Source organism: Sinohyriopsis cumingii, chromosome 13 (assembly GCF_028554795.1).
Source record: "Sinohyriopsis cumingii isolate HCF-2022 chromosome 13, ASM2855479v2, whole genome shotgun sequence".
Taxonomy (NCBI): domain Eukaryota; kingdom Metazoa; phylum Mollusca; class Bivalvia; order Unionida; family Unionidae; genus Sinohyriopsis; species Sinohyriopsis cumingii.
The window spans coordinates 5,211,642-5,224,272 of NC_142973.1; the positions used below are offsets into that span (position 1 = coordinate 5,211,642).

Genomic DNA, 12,631 nt, shown 5'->3' on the forward strand with positions numbered 1-12,631 from the left:
CCTCTACGATGTCTTGCTGCGTTCGTTTGATCGTGTCGATGTTCGTCTTGATATCAGAAAGTTTCATGTCAACGGAGTGCCGAAGAATTCTTCTGCGGTTCTTTGATGGTTTCTGCGAAATCTTGCAAAAACGCCCACGTGAACGTCATACTCGGCCCGCAGCGTGGATAATTTACCATCTACGTTGTCGACGTATTTTTTTGTTGCTGCATCTTCGTCGGATGTTGGATCTCTTAAAACTACTATTTTATTTCCGTTCATGCTGAGTTCACACGTCATTGTGTCACCGGTATTTCTCACACGATTAGCAACGCTTCTTGCAATTTCATTTCTAATTGCTGCAAATGATACACTTGAATCTCTGATTCTACCACCGTCAGTAAACACGGGAATATTATCCGTAACTGCACCAAGTACTCGTCGAACTATATCATATCAACTGATATTGCTCGTTTTTAGTTTACCATATCGATCTTGAAAAATAACGACCTCATCTGGGTCAACTCCAGCCAGGCTCATGATATCAGCGAGTTCATCTTTAGTCGCATACTTCGACGAATCAACATCGCCGGATTTTCTCTTAACGCGGGAAGATCTTCCTCCGTAAATATCAACCATTATATTTTAAGATCTATTTAAAACGCTTTACGCGCAACGAATCGGTTGCTTGTATAATCATGCACGACTTTATGTGGCGGTTTGGATGATTTTGATATAGCGTCGAGTACATTAATTACTTCACGGCCGCATATTGGCGGATCTGTCATTGTTTGTGTGGGTAGCGTTGAATACCAAACTTTGGAACCTCTGGTTCTTGCGTGGAGTGGTGCGACATACTTGATAAATTCAGCAGGTGGAGCTAACCCGTATGAATCAAAATAAACGATTTCACGTGGATCAACCGCGTATGATACCCAATGAGTACCGGGTCCTGAAGTCGAGTCTAGATTAATAATACCTGTTTCGAGTTTGTTTGGTTTTTTTGGTAATTGATCTCGCATAAAAACACTTCTAAAGGCTTTTATTTTTAATCGTTTAGCAGCATCAAGTAAATCAAAATTTGATGCTGGAACATCTAACGTGGGAGCCTCAGATCGCTTCCCCAGCGAGATCCCGGTAATCTTAGACCGCGTCCCTTTTTTTTGCTATATCGTCCACCAGTCGCTTTTTTAGAGCCATTCCAGCAGCTGTTCCAACAGCACCTAACGCGGCTGCTTTTGCTACGGCTGGAGCGGCAGCAGCTATTAACGCTGGAATAGCCGCAAGAAGTGGAAATATACCACCCGTTTTAACCATGTCTTTGATGACGCTCGGAGAAAGACGTAATTGAACTCCAGTTTTTGATTCTAGGGCTTTATTGAAATGTTTAATCTGATTATTTGTCAACGATAATTTGTTTGGACCACCACCCATCTGATCTCGTTTTAGTGATATTTTAGTTCCGCATTTGCTGGTGGTTTTTGATTGAAGTTTTTTGACCTGACCGGGATTCAGAGTAACATTAACATGACTATACGACATTTTTATATAAATAATATTTTTCAGAAAAATTTAAGATTTTCCACTGGTGCATCAACGACTCTCATTCGACCACTACCACCTTCAAGTAACATGGCTTTATCGCTGAGTATGACCGCGATTGCTCTATAATTAGCACCACCTGTATTCAATGTTGCTTTAAGATGTACATCAACGACAGATTGTTTTGATAGATCAAGATGTTCCAGTGAAAAATAATAAATCGGATACAAAGTTCTGAAATCATATTGTGATATTTGCAATCCAGTATCAACATTTTGATCACGTCCCATGAATGACATTAAAAGATGATATGCACGTCCTATACGATTCTGTTCATAATTTAGTTGTATATTTTCTGTTGGTTCTTGTTGTCCGTTTATCCGTAAAGAAATATCTGTGATATCTAGTTTATCGAATATCATATGAGAGTGAACTTGTGAGCCTAATCGATTAGTTTCCTGAAACGCAACAAAAATATGTCGCGGTGCAGAAACACCCTGTTGTGATGCTATATGCCATATAAACTGACCGTTAACGTTAGTTTGCATACTATCTGTGCTTGTTGTTAACCATGACAACAAGGATTTACCACCAGTGTCCATGAAAGAAATTAATTTTTGTTCTACTGCGATCGTTAGAGACATTAACGGCATCCACAGTGAAAGTTTAGACAATATTACTTTACCAGCATCACCAACAGGTCTCCACGGAGCATCGTTATCATCACCTTTTCGCACAAGAACAACCGTGTGTCTAGCTCCAAAAATAACATTTCTAAAATTTCTACAAAATCCAAAAATATGCGATAGTGGAATTGCACATGAAAATCTTCTATTGTCTCCTAGTAACATATTTTTACGTGCTGCAAATCCCAAGTTGAAATTTTCGCTAGAACCATGAACCATTGGGGCCACATCAGCATCAGCGTTATTGGCAAAATTTATTGGTCGTCTTATATTATACGGATGGCTTTCAGGGTTATTGGAGTTATCTTTCACAAACATCATTGTAGGACCTGCTGATCTTGTATAATCATCAGAATATCTTGCTAATCCTATTATTGTTGTAGCAACGTCGACATCTTTCTGAATTGATTCAATATTTTTTCCATCGATCATATAAGTGGCGCTATCAAACAACGCCATAATCCCATTGTTGACAATATCAACTTTTACTGCACCTCCGTAATTAGTGTCATCCGTTTTTATAATTGTACCTTCTACCTCAAGAAAAGCCTCAGCGGGTAAAAAGTATCTACTTGTATCATGAACTTGTAGTTCAATTCTTCCACGTTGATCTGGTATTCGTGCCTCATAAGAATAAAACTGATAATCACGTACCGATTCATCTTTAAGGACAGGTGCCTCCATATCAAATGCTTCATTGGATTCACGTTTAAACATTTTATTATAATTATTTTCGTCTAACACGAAAACCGGGTTTGGACACTCCACTTCCTGATATCATGCTTGAAATATTATTTCCTGATTCACTGAGTCTTTGATCTATCAAATTTGATGTTATATTTCTTTCTGCCTCTTTAGATAATTCCGCTAGTTTTTGATTTGCAGCCTGATTTATTATTTTACTTACGTCTGCGGGCATAATTTCAGTACTTGCCAGTTTCACTGGTGGTTGTTGTTTTCGTCGCAATAATCGTGCTAGTCTTTCTTTGATTGCCGAAAACGCCTTACCAGCAACATGGACAATTGCTCCAGGAGCTTTTTCACGAACAATATTGATAGCTTTCATCGATATTTGTTTTGCAATAGGTGCTGCTTTTGGAGCTATCCTTGTGAATAAACCCCGCACAACATCACCAAGTCCATCTCCGTAAGTAGCTCTCTAGATAGGTAATCGTGAGTTCACCGCTCTGACCTGTACAGGTTTACGATGATTATTATGTATGATCATCTTTTTTAATTTACCATTTATCTAACAATTAGTCATCAACAAGTTCATCGATAAGTTCTCGGTAAACTCCGATATCCATGATACCGCCTTGAAATAATCGCCGACAAATATCAGCTGCTTCATTAATTATTTCTGGTGAATTATTTCCGGCACGTTTTCCTCCTATGAGAACTTCTAACCGTGACACGTCATTGAGGATATTATCAGGACAAATAAAATTATTTCCTTCTGATGTAGTCAGGAACCCACTTCCTACAGCGTCAGGATCTCTTTCTTTACCCAGTGAACGTAATTTCTCCTGTTGTTTAGTTTCTATATCTCTAAATATTTCTTCTTCTTGTTTCCATTTTTCTTCTGCTTTTTGCTTCATTTCCTTTGCCATCTGCTTCCTTTTCTCTCTAGATGGTTGTTTCAGTCTCTCTCTATAAAGTCTTTTTACTTCTTCATTAATAATTTTATATTCTTGACCTTTAGCTTGTTTTTTGTTGTAATATACGCGATATATATATATTTAATAAGACTATCATCATTTACTTTTTCATAATGGGGTTTTAAAATACTAGATTTATTAAATATACTATTTAATATTGCTTCGGGTAATTTTTCTCTTTTAGTATTTCTAACTTCTTCAACAACCCCCTTCCTAAATTTTGCAATCAATTCTAAGTTTTTTTCTACTAGTTCGGGTTCAGGTGCATGTTCTTTTTGCACGTCGGCGACTTCAGTACGAAGTTTTCCAATACTTTCAAGTATTTCTTCGCCGACAGGTGGAGGTTGAGCCGCAGCTATTTCCCTGGCTATGCCAGGTGGAAGATCTCGTAAAATCTTCTTTGTCTGTTTAGTTCTTCTTGCTATTTTTTCAGTTTGTTCTGCTGTTTGTTTTGATACCGGAAGAAGATCTTCATTGATGACTGCTGTAACCTTTTCAGTAGCTGCAGTGACGGGTTTAAACAGTTTTTTAGTTTCTTCTTCGTACTCAACTTGTGCTTCTTGCTGCGCTTGTAGATTTTTTCTAAATGAGTCTCTGACAGGAAGAAATTTTTTAATTGCTTCTAATCGTTCTCGTGCTATTCTTGCAGTATGAGATTCTGGATGTACCATTATTTTAAATATAACAATTTTGTAATTGATATCAGCAGAAGGGGTGTAAATTTAATTAAACAGATATCATGCATATAATGAACAATTGTGCGTGGTTAATTCAAGGAACAACAAATAAATGCAACAAAAGGTGTCGTGGAGAATATTGCAAAAAACATAATTATATTTTAAAGAAAAATCCTCATGCTGGTTCACGAAGATGTGTTGGATGTAACAACAGCGTTAGAGGATTATATCAGATTTGCAAAAATTGCGGTGGAGATCGATACAGAAGTTTGATGAACTATTACAGAAAAAGAAAGAACATAAATCCAAAAATAGAAAAACCACCATCAGAACTTGAATATTACTTGAAGAACAAAACAAAAGATTCCCATGATTCAGATGAAGATTCCCATGATTCAGATGATGATTCCCAAGATTGATAGCAGCAGAGAGGGTTCGTCTACAATTCTGTTTGGGACAAACAATAATCGTAGACATGGTATTGACCTCTATGAAGGGTCACTATTTTTTTTTTGGTCTAAACACAAGGGTGACCATTCCCTTAAGTGGTCTGTTCACCCTCTCTGCTGCTGTCTCTAAACGTTGTCGATCTAATTTAGCTGTGCGAGACTCCATAGTCAGTGTGGAGTCGCTCATGATTATTAATTGATATAATAATGATTTTAATTACAGACAATTGCTCACCTTTAAAAAAAAAAAAATCTGTCATACTCACTGCAATCACAACCAAAAAAATCACACACTTTAAGGCCGAAGGAGTTGTCACCCCTACTTCACACACAATTCACAAACAATAGCAAGCGCGACTACACTAAACGTAAAACAAACCTTGTTCTCACGCAAGGCGGGCAGGCAATGGGCGCACTTGGCGCGTGGGAAAATATTAATACAGTATATACAATACCAGGGATCGGCACGTTTAGTTAGCTTGCTAGCTTGTACAAAGCATTCTGATTTCACTTAACAGTTTTGGAAAATTTGGGTTCCCATAGAACAGCAGGGAGGGAGGACCGACTGTTGACTGTATCGAGGTCCATAAACAAACAGTCTGTAGGCTGTAAATACACATATCGACAGTCTGTATCGAGGTCCATAAACAAACAGTCTATAGGCTGTAAATACACATGTCGACAGACAATAGCGTACAAATACGTGTAGAAGTAGTGATTTTACAAAAATAAATACCAAAACGAGGCTACAGGGTCCACCCTCCCTACTGCTAGATAGATGGAGTAGATGATACGCTGCCCGAGAGGTACGGATACTTGGTGTGTAAAATAATCAAAACGTCCTTATCTAGGGCCACTAAGATACCCAAAATGGAAATATGCTGCTAAGTGTCTCATATCACTACTGCCAAGTGTATGATTTCATCTGTGAATGCTGATGAAACAAGACATGTCTTTATCTATTCACTGCCACCCCCCACAACACACACACACACACACCAACAGCACTATATTTTCCGCAGTGAAGGTGACAATGTTAGTTTACGCTTGGTTAAAAACTGTACATAAAACAATGAAATGAGTAAGTTTCGTGCATTGCATTTTTTTCAGATCCTTAATGCTTTTCGCTTTTCAAATCGGTAGTGCGTTACAAGCTGCGGGGCAGGTGGAAAGTATAAACGAATAAACAATATTTAAGGATCCTCACCTGTAAACATAAAATGTGATATTTAATTTAATATAAATGACTGATAAGGAAGACTTCCACTGCTGTCATCGGTGACACGATACAGAGATTAACAACATCACTAATGCTGCTATTACTACTGCTACTCATAATAATAATCACCATCATTATTTCGTGTGACATAGGCCACTGGCTCAGTTTTACATAAATGTATTAAAAGAGTATGGTACAACCACGAAACATAAAAATTCTAGGATTAAGACACCGACTCTCCAATTTTCATAGATATTGCTAGATAAAGAGCAAAATTATGTTGGTTATTAATATTATTATTGATTATCTGCATGAAGTTGTACAATTTTATGTGATGTGTATTACTATGAACACATGAAGGTAATTAGGCATTTCTAATATTATCATACATAGGGCATTTAATAGCAAAGTGAAATTCATCCTGCACGAAATGGACAAAGTCTTTCAACATAGGATTTTTTTTTAAACCTACCTATATTTACCATTATAGGAAAGGTTCCATTAATGAACAATAATAGTTAATACTTTGTTTTGGGAATTTTTTATAATTTGAACTTGTACTTAAGAATTGTATCATATATTGCTACTTGCATTGACATTCTCCTAACTCGTTATAGACACAAGTGTATGAAGTGTGGTTTGTGATATATATTACAATATGAGGCAATCCCCGTAATACCAGCTTTCATATCCCCCTCAACTATACCACTTTTCGAAAAACTAAAATTCTTTTTTTATGTCTGTCTTACGTTTTCAGATTTTTTCGGTATTCTTTAGTTGATTTAGAAATCTTTGAAGTTTAATAACAGTCTCAGACGAGGCAACCAAGTTATCTGCATGCAACACTGCAAACAGCTTAGTAAATTTTAATGTTACACAGTTATTCTTGTCAAAAATGTGTGTCTTTAAATCCTTTAGAAAAATGAAAATATAATAAGCGATAAAATACAGCCTTACCTTACCCCGGTCATGCAGTTAAATATTTCGGTCAAGCCATTTGACGTTTAGGCACAAGTTTTGACATTTGCAAATCTGGCTTTTAGTATCGTATGCATTTTACTCCTAATAGTTTCCTTTACTATTTTTTTTTTTTAGTATAAAGTAAGCGCATGTCAATATCGTCAAACACTTTTTCATAATGAATAAAAAGAGCAAAAAACCGGCCTTTTTGTTTGCTCAGAAATTTACATGTCGGTATGTTTAGGGTAAATATTTTATCTACGGTGGAATTTCTACTTCTGAAACCAATTTGTTCTTCGCCTTGAGTATATATTTTCTTTGATCCGATTAGCTATTTTTTCATTTAATACTAAAGTAAATATTTTGCTGTGGAGTGGTGAGCGGTTAATCCCTCTATACTTTTCAGGCATATTTATGTTGTACATTATGTGTATGGGTGCGATAACAACCGTTGTCCAACACTTCGGAATGTATCAGAGGTTTACAAAAAAATGTATTGAAAATAGAAACTAAAATGGGTAATGTGCTATTCGTTTGCCATTAAAACATAAATTGAAAGGTCATCAATACGACCCTATTTTCCCGACTTTAAATTTTCTAAAGTATGTTGCACTTCTTCAGTTATTTTGGGGCGGGTGGGTGGAGTGAAAACAAATTGAACAGAAAAAAATAACATAAACACTGTTAACTGAGTCGAGTGATCTGTTAAACAAAACCGGGGTCAAAAGGACCTATGTTTGGTACGAAAAAAAGAATTCCATATTGGACGAAACGACCCGGATGAAACAATTAGGGACGAAACGACTCCGATATGTATTTGGTATCTCGAGGCATTTCGTTTGAAAAAAAAATGATCACAGATGGTTCATAGATCCTGTCTAATGTTGTGTGAGGAATTGATGTCGGGGCATCATTAGTCTGGTACCCCTATGATCGAAGCCTACTCGCATCGCTTACGAAGATATATAGGGTACCAGACTATTTCTAGGTAAATATGGCGTCTGTTTGTGATCTTGGTAAACTGTTGACTTTGATATGATGATCACATGAGTTCTGGTAGAATGAAGTCTACACCATTACTTGCAGCAGGATAGTAAACTAGTGATATACTGGACCATATGATGCGGTTATCTTGCATTATGGCTGCAGTTAGGAAAGGTAAACGTTGACAAAATTTTGACACTTTTTGCATCTCTGTATGTTGGAGTGAAACCAAGGTGAAAACTTTGTAATTACCCTTCATGCAGTCATCACTTTTTGTAGTATTAACTATATAATATACATTAATGGTGTTATAAAGGTATTATTTTTTAATTTTCTCTTAAAAAAATAAGGAAGCTAATAATGAATGGTAATTAAATTTAGTGACCTTAAGGGGGTAACACACCGTACGCCAAACAAACGAAATACACATAACGTTTTGTACACTTTGTTCTTTTCAACTTTAAACTTTAAAGCAGATAGGTATATGAGATATATGAAAACACGCAATCAGGCTTCTCACAATCATAATCTCACTCTTGCATATACTATCTTTTATCATTAATGCTTAAGTTATGAATGGTTACATGAATTGTTTATGAATTTGGTGAAAAGTAAATCGTATCAAAATCGCTTAATTCAAGGTTTCTTTTGTCTTTTATTATTTTTTAAACAAAAATAAATATCATAATCGTGGTTTTTGCACCGATCGAGACACAGAAAACAAATATTTGTGCAATTCTGTTTTTGAGTGTATTTTGGTATTTTTTTGTACCAAGACATTCAGTTTACCTCATCAAAGAAGTTGGTCCAGTGCCCTTTTCGTTAAAAATTGTTCAAGGAGACCATATATGTGGTTGAAAAAGATCTCTTACAAACAAGCAACATTTTTTCTTTTCTTTTCTTTTTTTTTTTTGCTGTGTGGAATGTGGCTTTCTCAACTTTTGAAAAAGTAACATGATTGATATATATGCAGAGTTGCAATAATATTTATTGTCATGGTGAGATCTCATCATGTTTCACATAACATTAACCATGGCTGATTGAGACATGCCTTCAAACTAAACTCTTATTGCAAATCTGCACAAATCAGACACGTAGCCAACAAAGTTTCAATAAAATCCTCTATTTTGAGTATCAGAAGTGATGAAAAATACCCTTTATTTGACAACATCAAGAAATTTCCCCCATGGGGATGAAAGTACAATATTTTTGCACATCAACACTAAACATATTTAGCCAACAAGGTTTTTGTATAATCGTCAAACTAGTTTAAGAGAAGAGGCCAAGACAAGTTGAATTCTCATGAAAGTTTTATCAAATCTTTGATACAGAATAGCAGAATTTGCCCAAAATATTTCCCTAAAAATGGGATAGAGGAACAGATTGAAATAAACTGTTGATGGTTTTTTTGTTTGTTTATTTTTTGTTTTTAGTAATGCTGTGTGGGTACAAGAAAACCCTCAAATTTATATGTATGTTTAATATTCTATTTACTGAAAAATATTTTAGTTTTAATGTGATATTTTAAATGGCTAGGAATTCAATCATGATATGTATTAAAATAATGAGTATGTGCTTTTTCATTTTCATTTTTAATCCTTTTGAAATTGGGTGACTTCTGAGTTCATGCCAGGACCTAAAACCCCTTTGTTATTCGTCCTGAATGGATGGTCATATTGACATGGAGTTTTTATTAAAAGACATTTTTTTAGTCCTAAATGAAATTGAAATGTTGCCAGTCTTATACCAATTTGGTTGTTGTGATTGCCAAGTTGAAAGTCTTGTCACTGCTGCTTCTGAAAGGATGGTCATATTGGCATTGAGTTTTCAACAGTCTTTTTGTGATACCTAGTTAGTTCAAAATAAAAATGTTGCCAATCAAATATCCAGTGTAACTACCACAGTGGTAATCTTGAAGCTGTTGTTATGGCTACTTTTTAGTATATTGTCATACTGACATAGGACTTTTACTAGAAGACTTCTTATAATCTGTAGTTGGTCCTAAATGATAATGGTGCCCCATGGAAATCTGATATGTTGATCATAAATGAAAGTGGTGCTGATCAGTAGAGGTCATTTTGAATTCTTTTTATTACTACTCCTTGAATGGATAGTTGTATTGACAAAGGGTTTTCAGGAGCTGCGGTGTCACAGTGATTAGAGTGCTGGATTCAATACCAAATGGGCACAGGCTTGAATCTTACCTCAGACCAGCATGGATCAGGTACCATGACGTGTTCTTGGGCAAGGCACTATGCTCCAAATGCTTCAGTACTAAATACTTATGTTGCATTTACTTTAAGGCACCAGACCAAACCAAACATTGTTTTCACCAAATATTATATATTTAATTGGTTTTAAATAAAACTGATTATATCCCAAAAGTTCAAACATCTTGTAACAGCTACTTTACTAAAACTGATAACCTTACTGACATTAAAAACTTTTATTTTAGAATGTATAGTTATTCCATTATTAAAGAGACGCTGATCTAATCCCAAACATGGCTACCTTGATGGCCGTCCTGTAAATCGTTTCAAGGCACTCATCTGACCTCCAACATGGCACCATAGTGGCCATCTTGAGAATGTTGTTATGTTATTGTTTGAATGATGGCATTATTGTGGGGTTTTCACTAAATCACTTTTGCAATATTTAATTGGTTCTGAAATGAAAATGGTGAAGATCAGATCAGAAACATTTCCACAAATTTGTTTTGAAAACCAGACCTAACTGACCTTGGGGTCAATTCAAAATCATTGTTTGCATGTTTTGTACCTCACTGAGCTTATGAACAGTGACTTGTACATATGTAAGTGAATTTTGACCACACTTTGTATTTTGTATTTAGCTGCATTTCAGTGAACAAGTTATGATTCTTTTGAGCTTCAGTTTGATTTATCAGGGCTCTTAATTTAATAAACTAAATACATTTCTCCCTGGTTTGAAATTAAATGTGTTCATAAAAGTTCATGGGGTATTCGTTGAACATCACAAAACACAGACTTGTGATACCAGATTGTGTTAAGTATCAAAACTTGAATACTGTTTAATACAGTGTTTCATAATAACATACTAATTCTGGGTGCATTCTGTTAAATGGCTCTGCTGGAGTGAGGATTCACATGGTTATCATTTCAACTGTTCTTAGAACATCTGGGACTTGTCCTGATTGCATTGTTTACATTGATCAAAATGCAACATCATACAACATGGACCATTTGCATCATAAAACATGGACCATTTGCATCATAAAGCATGGACCATTTACATCATAAAACATGGACCATTTACATCATCAAACATGGACCATTTGCATCATAAAGCATGGACCATTTACAGCATAAAGCATGGACCATTTGCATCATAAAACATGGACCATTTACATCATAAAGTGTGGACCATTTGCCTCATAAAGCATGGACCAATTACATCATAAAACATGGACCATTTACATCATAAAGCATGGACCATTTGCATCACAAAACATGGACCAATTACATCATGAAACATGGACCATTTACATCATAAAACTTGGACCATTTACATCCTAAAGCAAAGACCATTTATATCATAAATTAAAAATATGGACCATTTACACCATAAAACATTGACCATTTACAGCAGGAGCTTTATGGACAACTTTTGAAATAAATGCTTAAAATTTTAAAAATATTGAGAACATGCAACCTTTCTTTAGAGTTCTGAGTTTTGTTGTTTCAGAAGATATTGCTTGCTTTCAGGTTTTTTAATTTATATTTTTAGGTAAGCCAAACCTAGAGAGAATTCCATCAGCAGGTCCAAAGGGGAGACAACCACGAGCCAGTATACATATTCTTCATCCTAACAGCAGTCCAGTCTATAAAACCAAATCAGAAACACAGCTTTTGGATGCCACAAGAAATCTGAGGTTGAATGACCAGAGAACAAAGTAAGAAAATCTGATAAGTAAAACTTTGAAGATTCAGAAGATAAGTACATAGGATTATCGTACATGAATGACTTGGTCAATTCCAGTGTAGATCATTCTCTTTTCTTCAGCGGTGCAAATCTCAGAAAGACAAAAACCCTAAAACCAGGGTCCTACAGAACTGAGTTTTATGCAATTAATGTCACTTTAGGCAATTGTTTATTAATAGGTTTATTCTTTGTAAAGGTCCCACAAGTAGGTACATTACTAACACTTGCATAATCTATTTTGGAAAATCCATATTTCTGTGCAGGAAATTAATTCATCCATGCTGATGTCAATCACAGACTATAGTAGTGATTGTCGTGGCTCGTAGTGGGTGGATTAAGTTTATTGCCTGCATTGGAAAGTAGCAGCAATATAATTATGTAACAGTGTACATCCACTACATCTTGTGGAATTTGCATGTCTGCTGAGCTACAGTAGACAGTGCAGAATGCTCCTTTTAAGTGGTACACAATGCTTTTTAAAATTAAAAGACTCTTCCACAAAAAAGGATTCACAAAT

General features: G+C 35.6%; 1 protein-coding gene across 2 annotated transcripts in view; it reads left to right on the forward strand.

Moving 5' to 3' along the window:
- Window positions 1-8,139: 8,139 nt before the first annotated feature.
- Window positions 8,140-12,631, forward strand: part of LOC149784884 (uncharacterized) — a 51,830-nt gene continuing 47,338 nt past the window's right edge. For both annotated transcript variants that reach the window (XM_089978461.1, XM_089978462.1), the window contains exons 1-2: window positions 8,140-8,328; window positions 11,920-12,085. In XM_089978461.1, coding sequence (XP_089834587.1) covers window positions 8,289-8,328; window positions 11,920-12,085 — 206 coding nt within the window. In that variant the 5' untranslated portion in view covers window positions 8,140-8,288. The remainder of the gene's footprint in view (window positions 8,329-11,919; window positions 12,086-12,631) is intronic.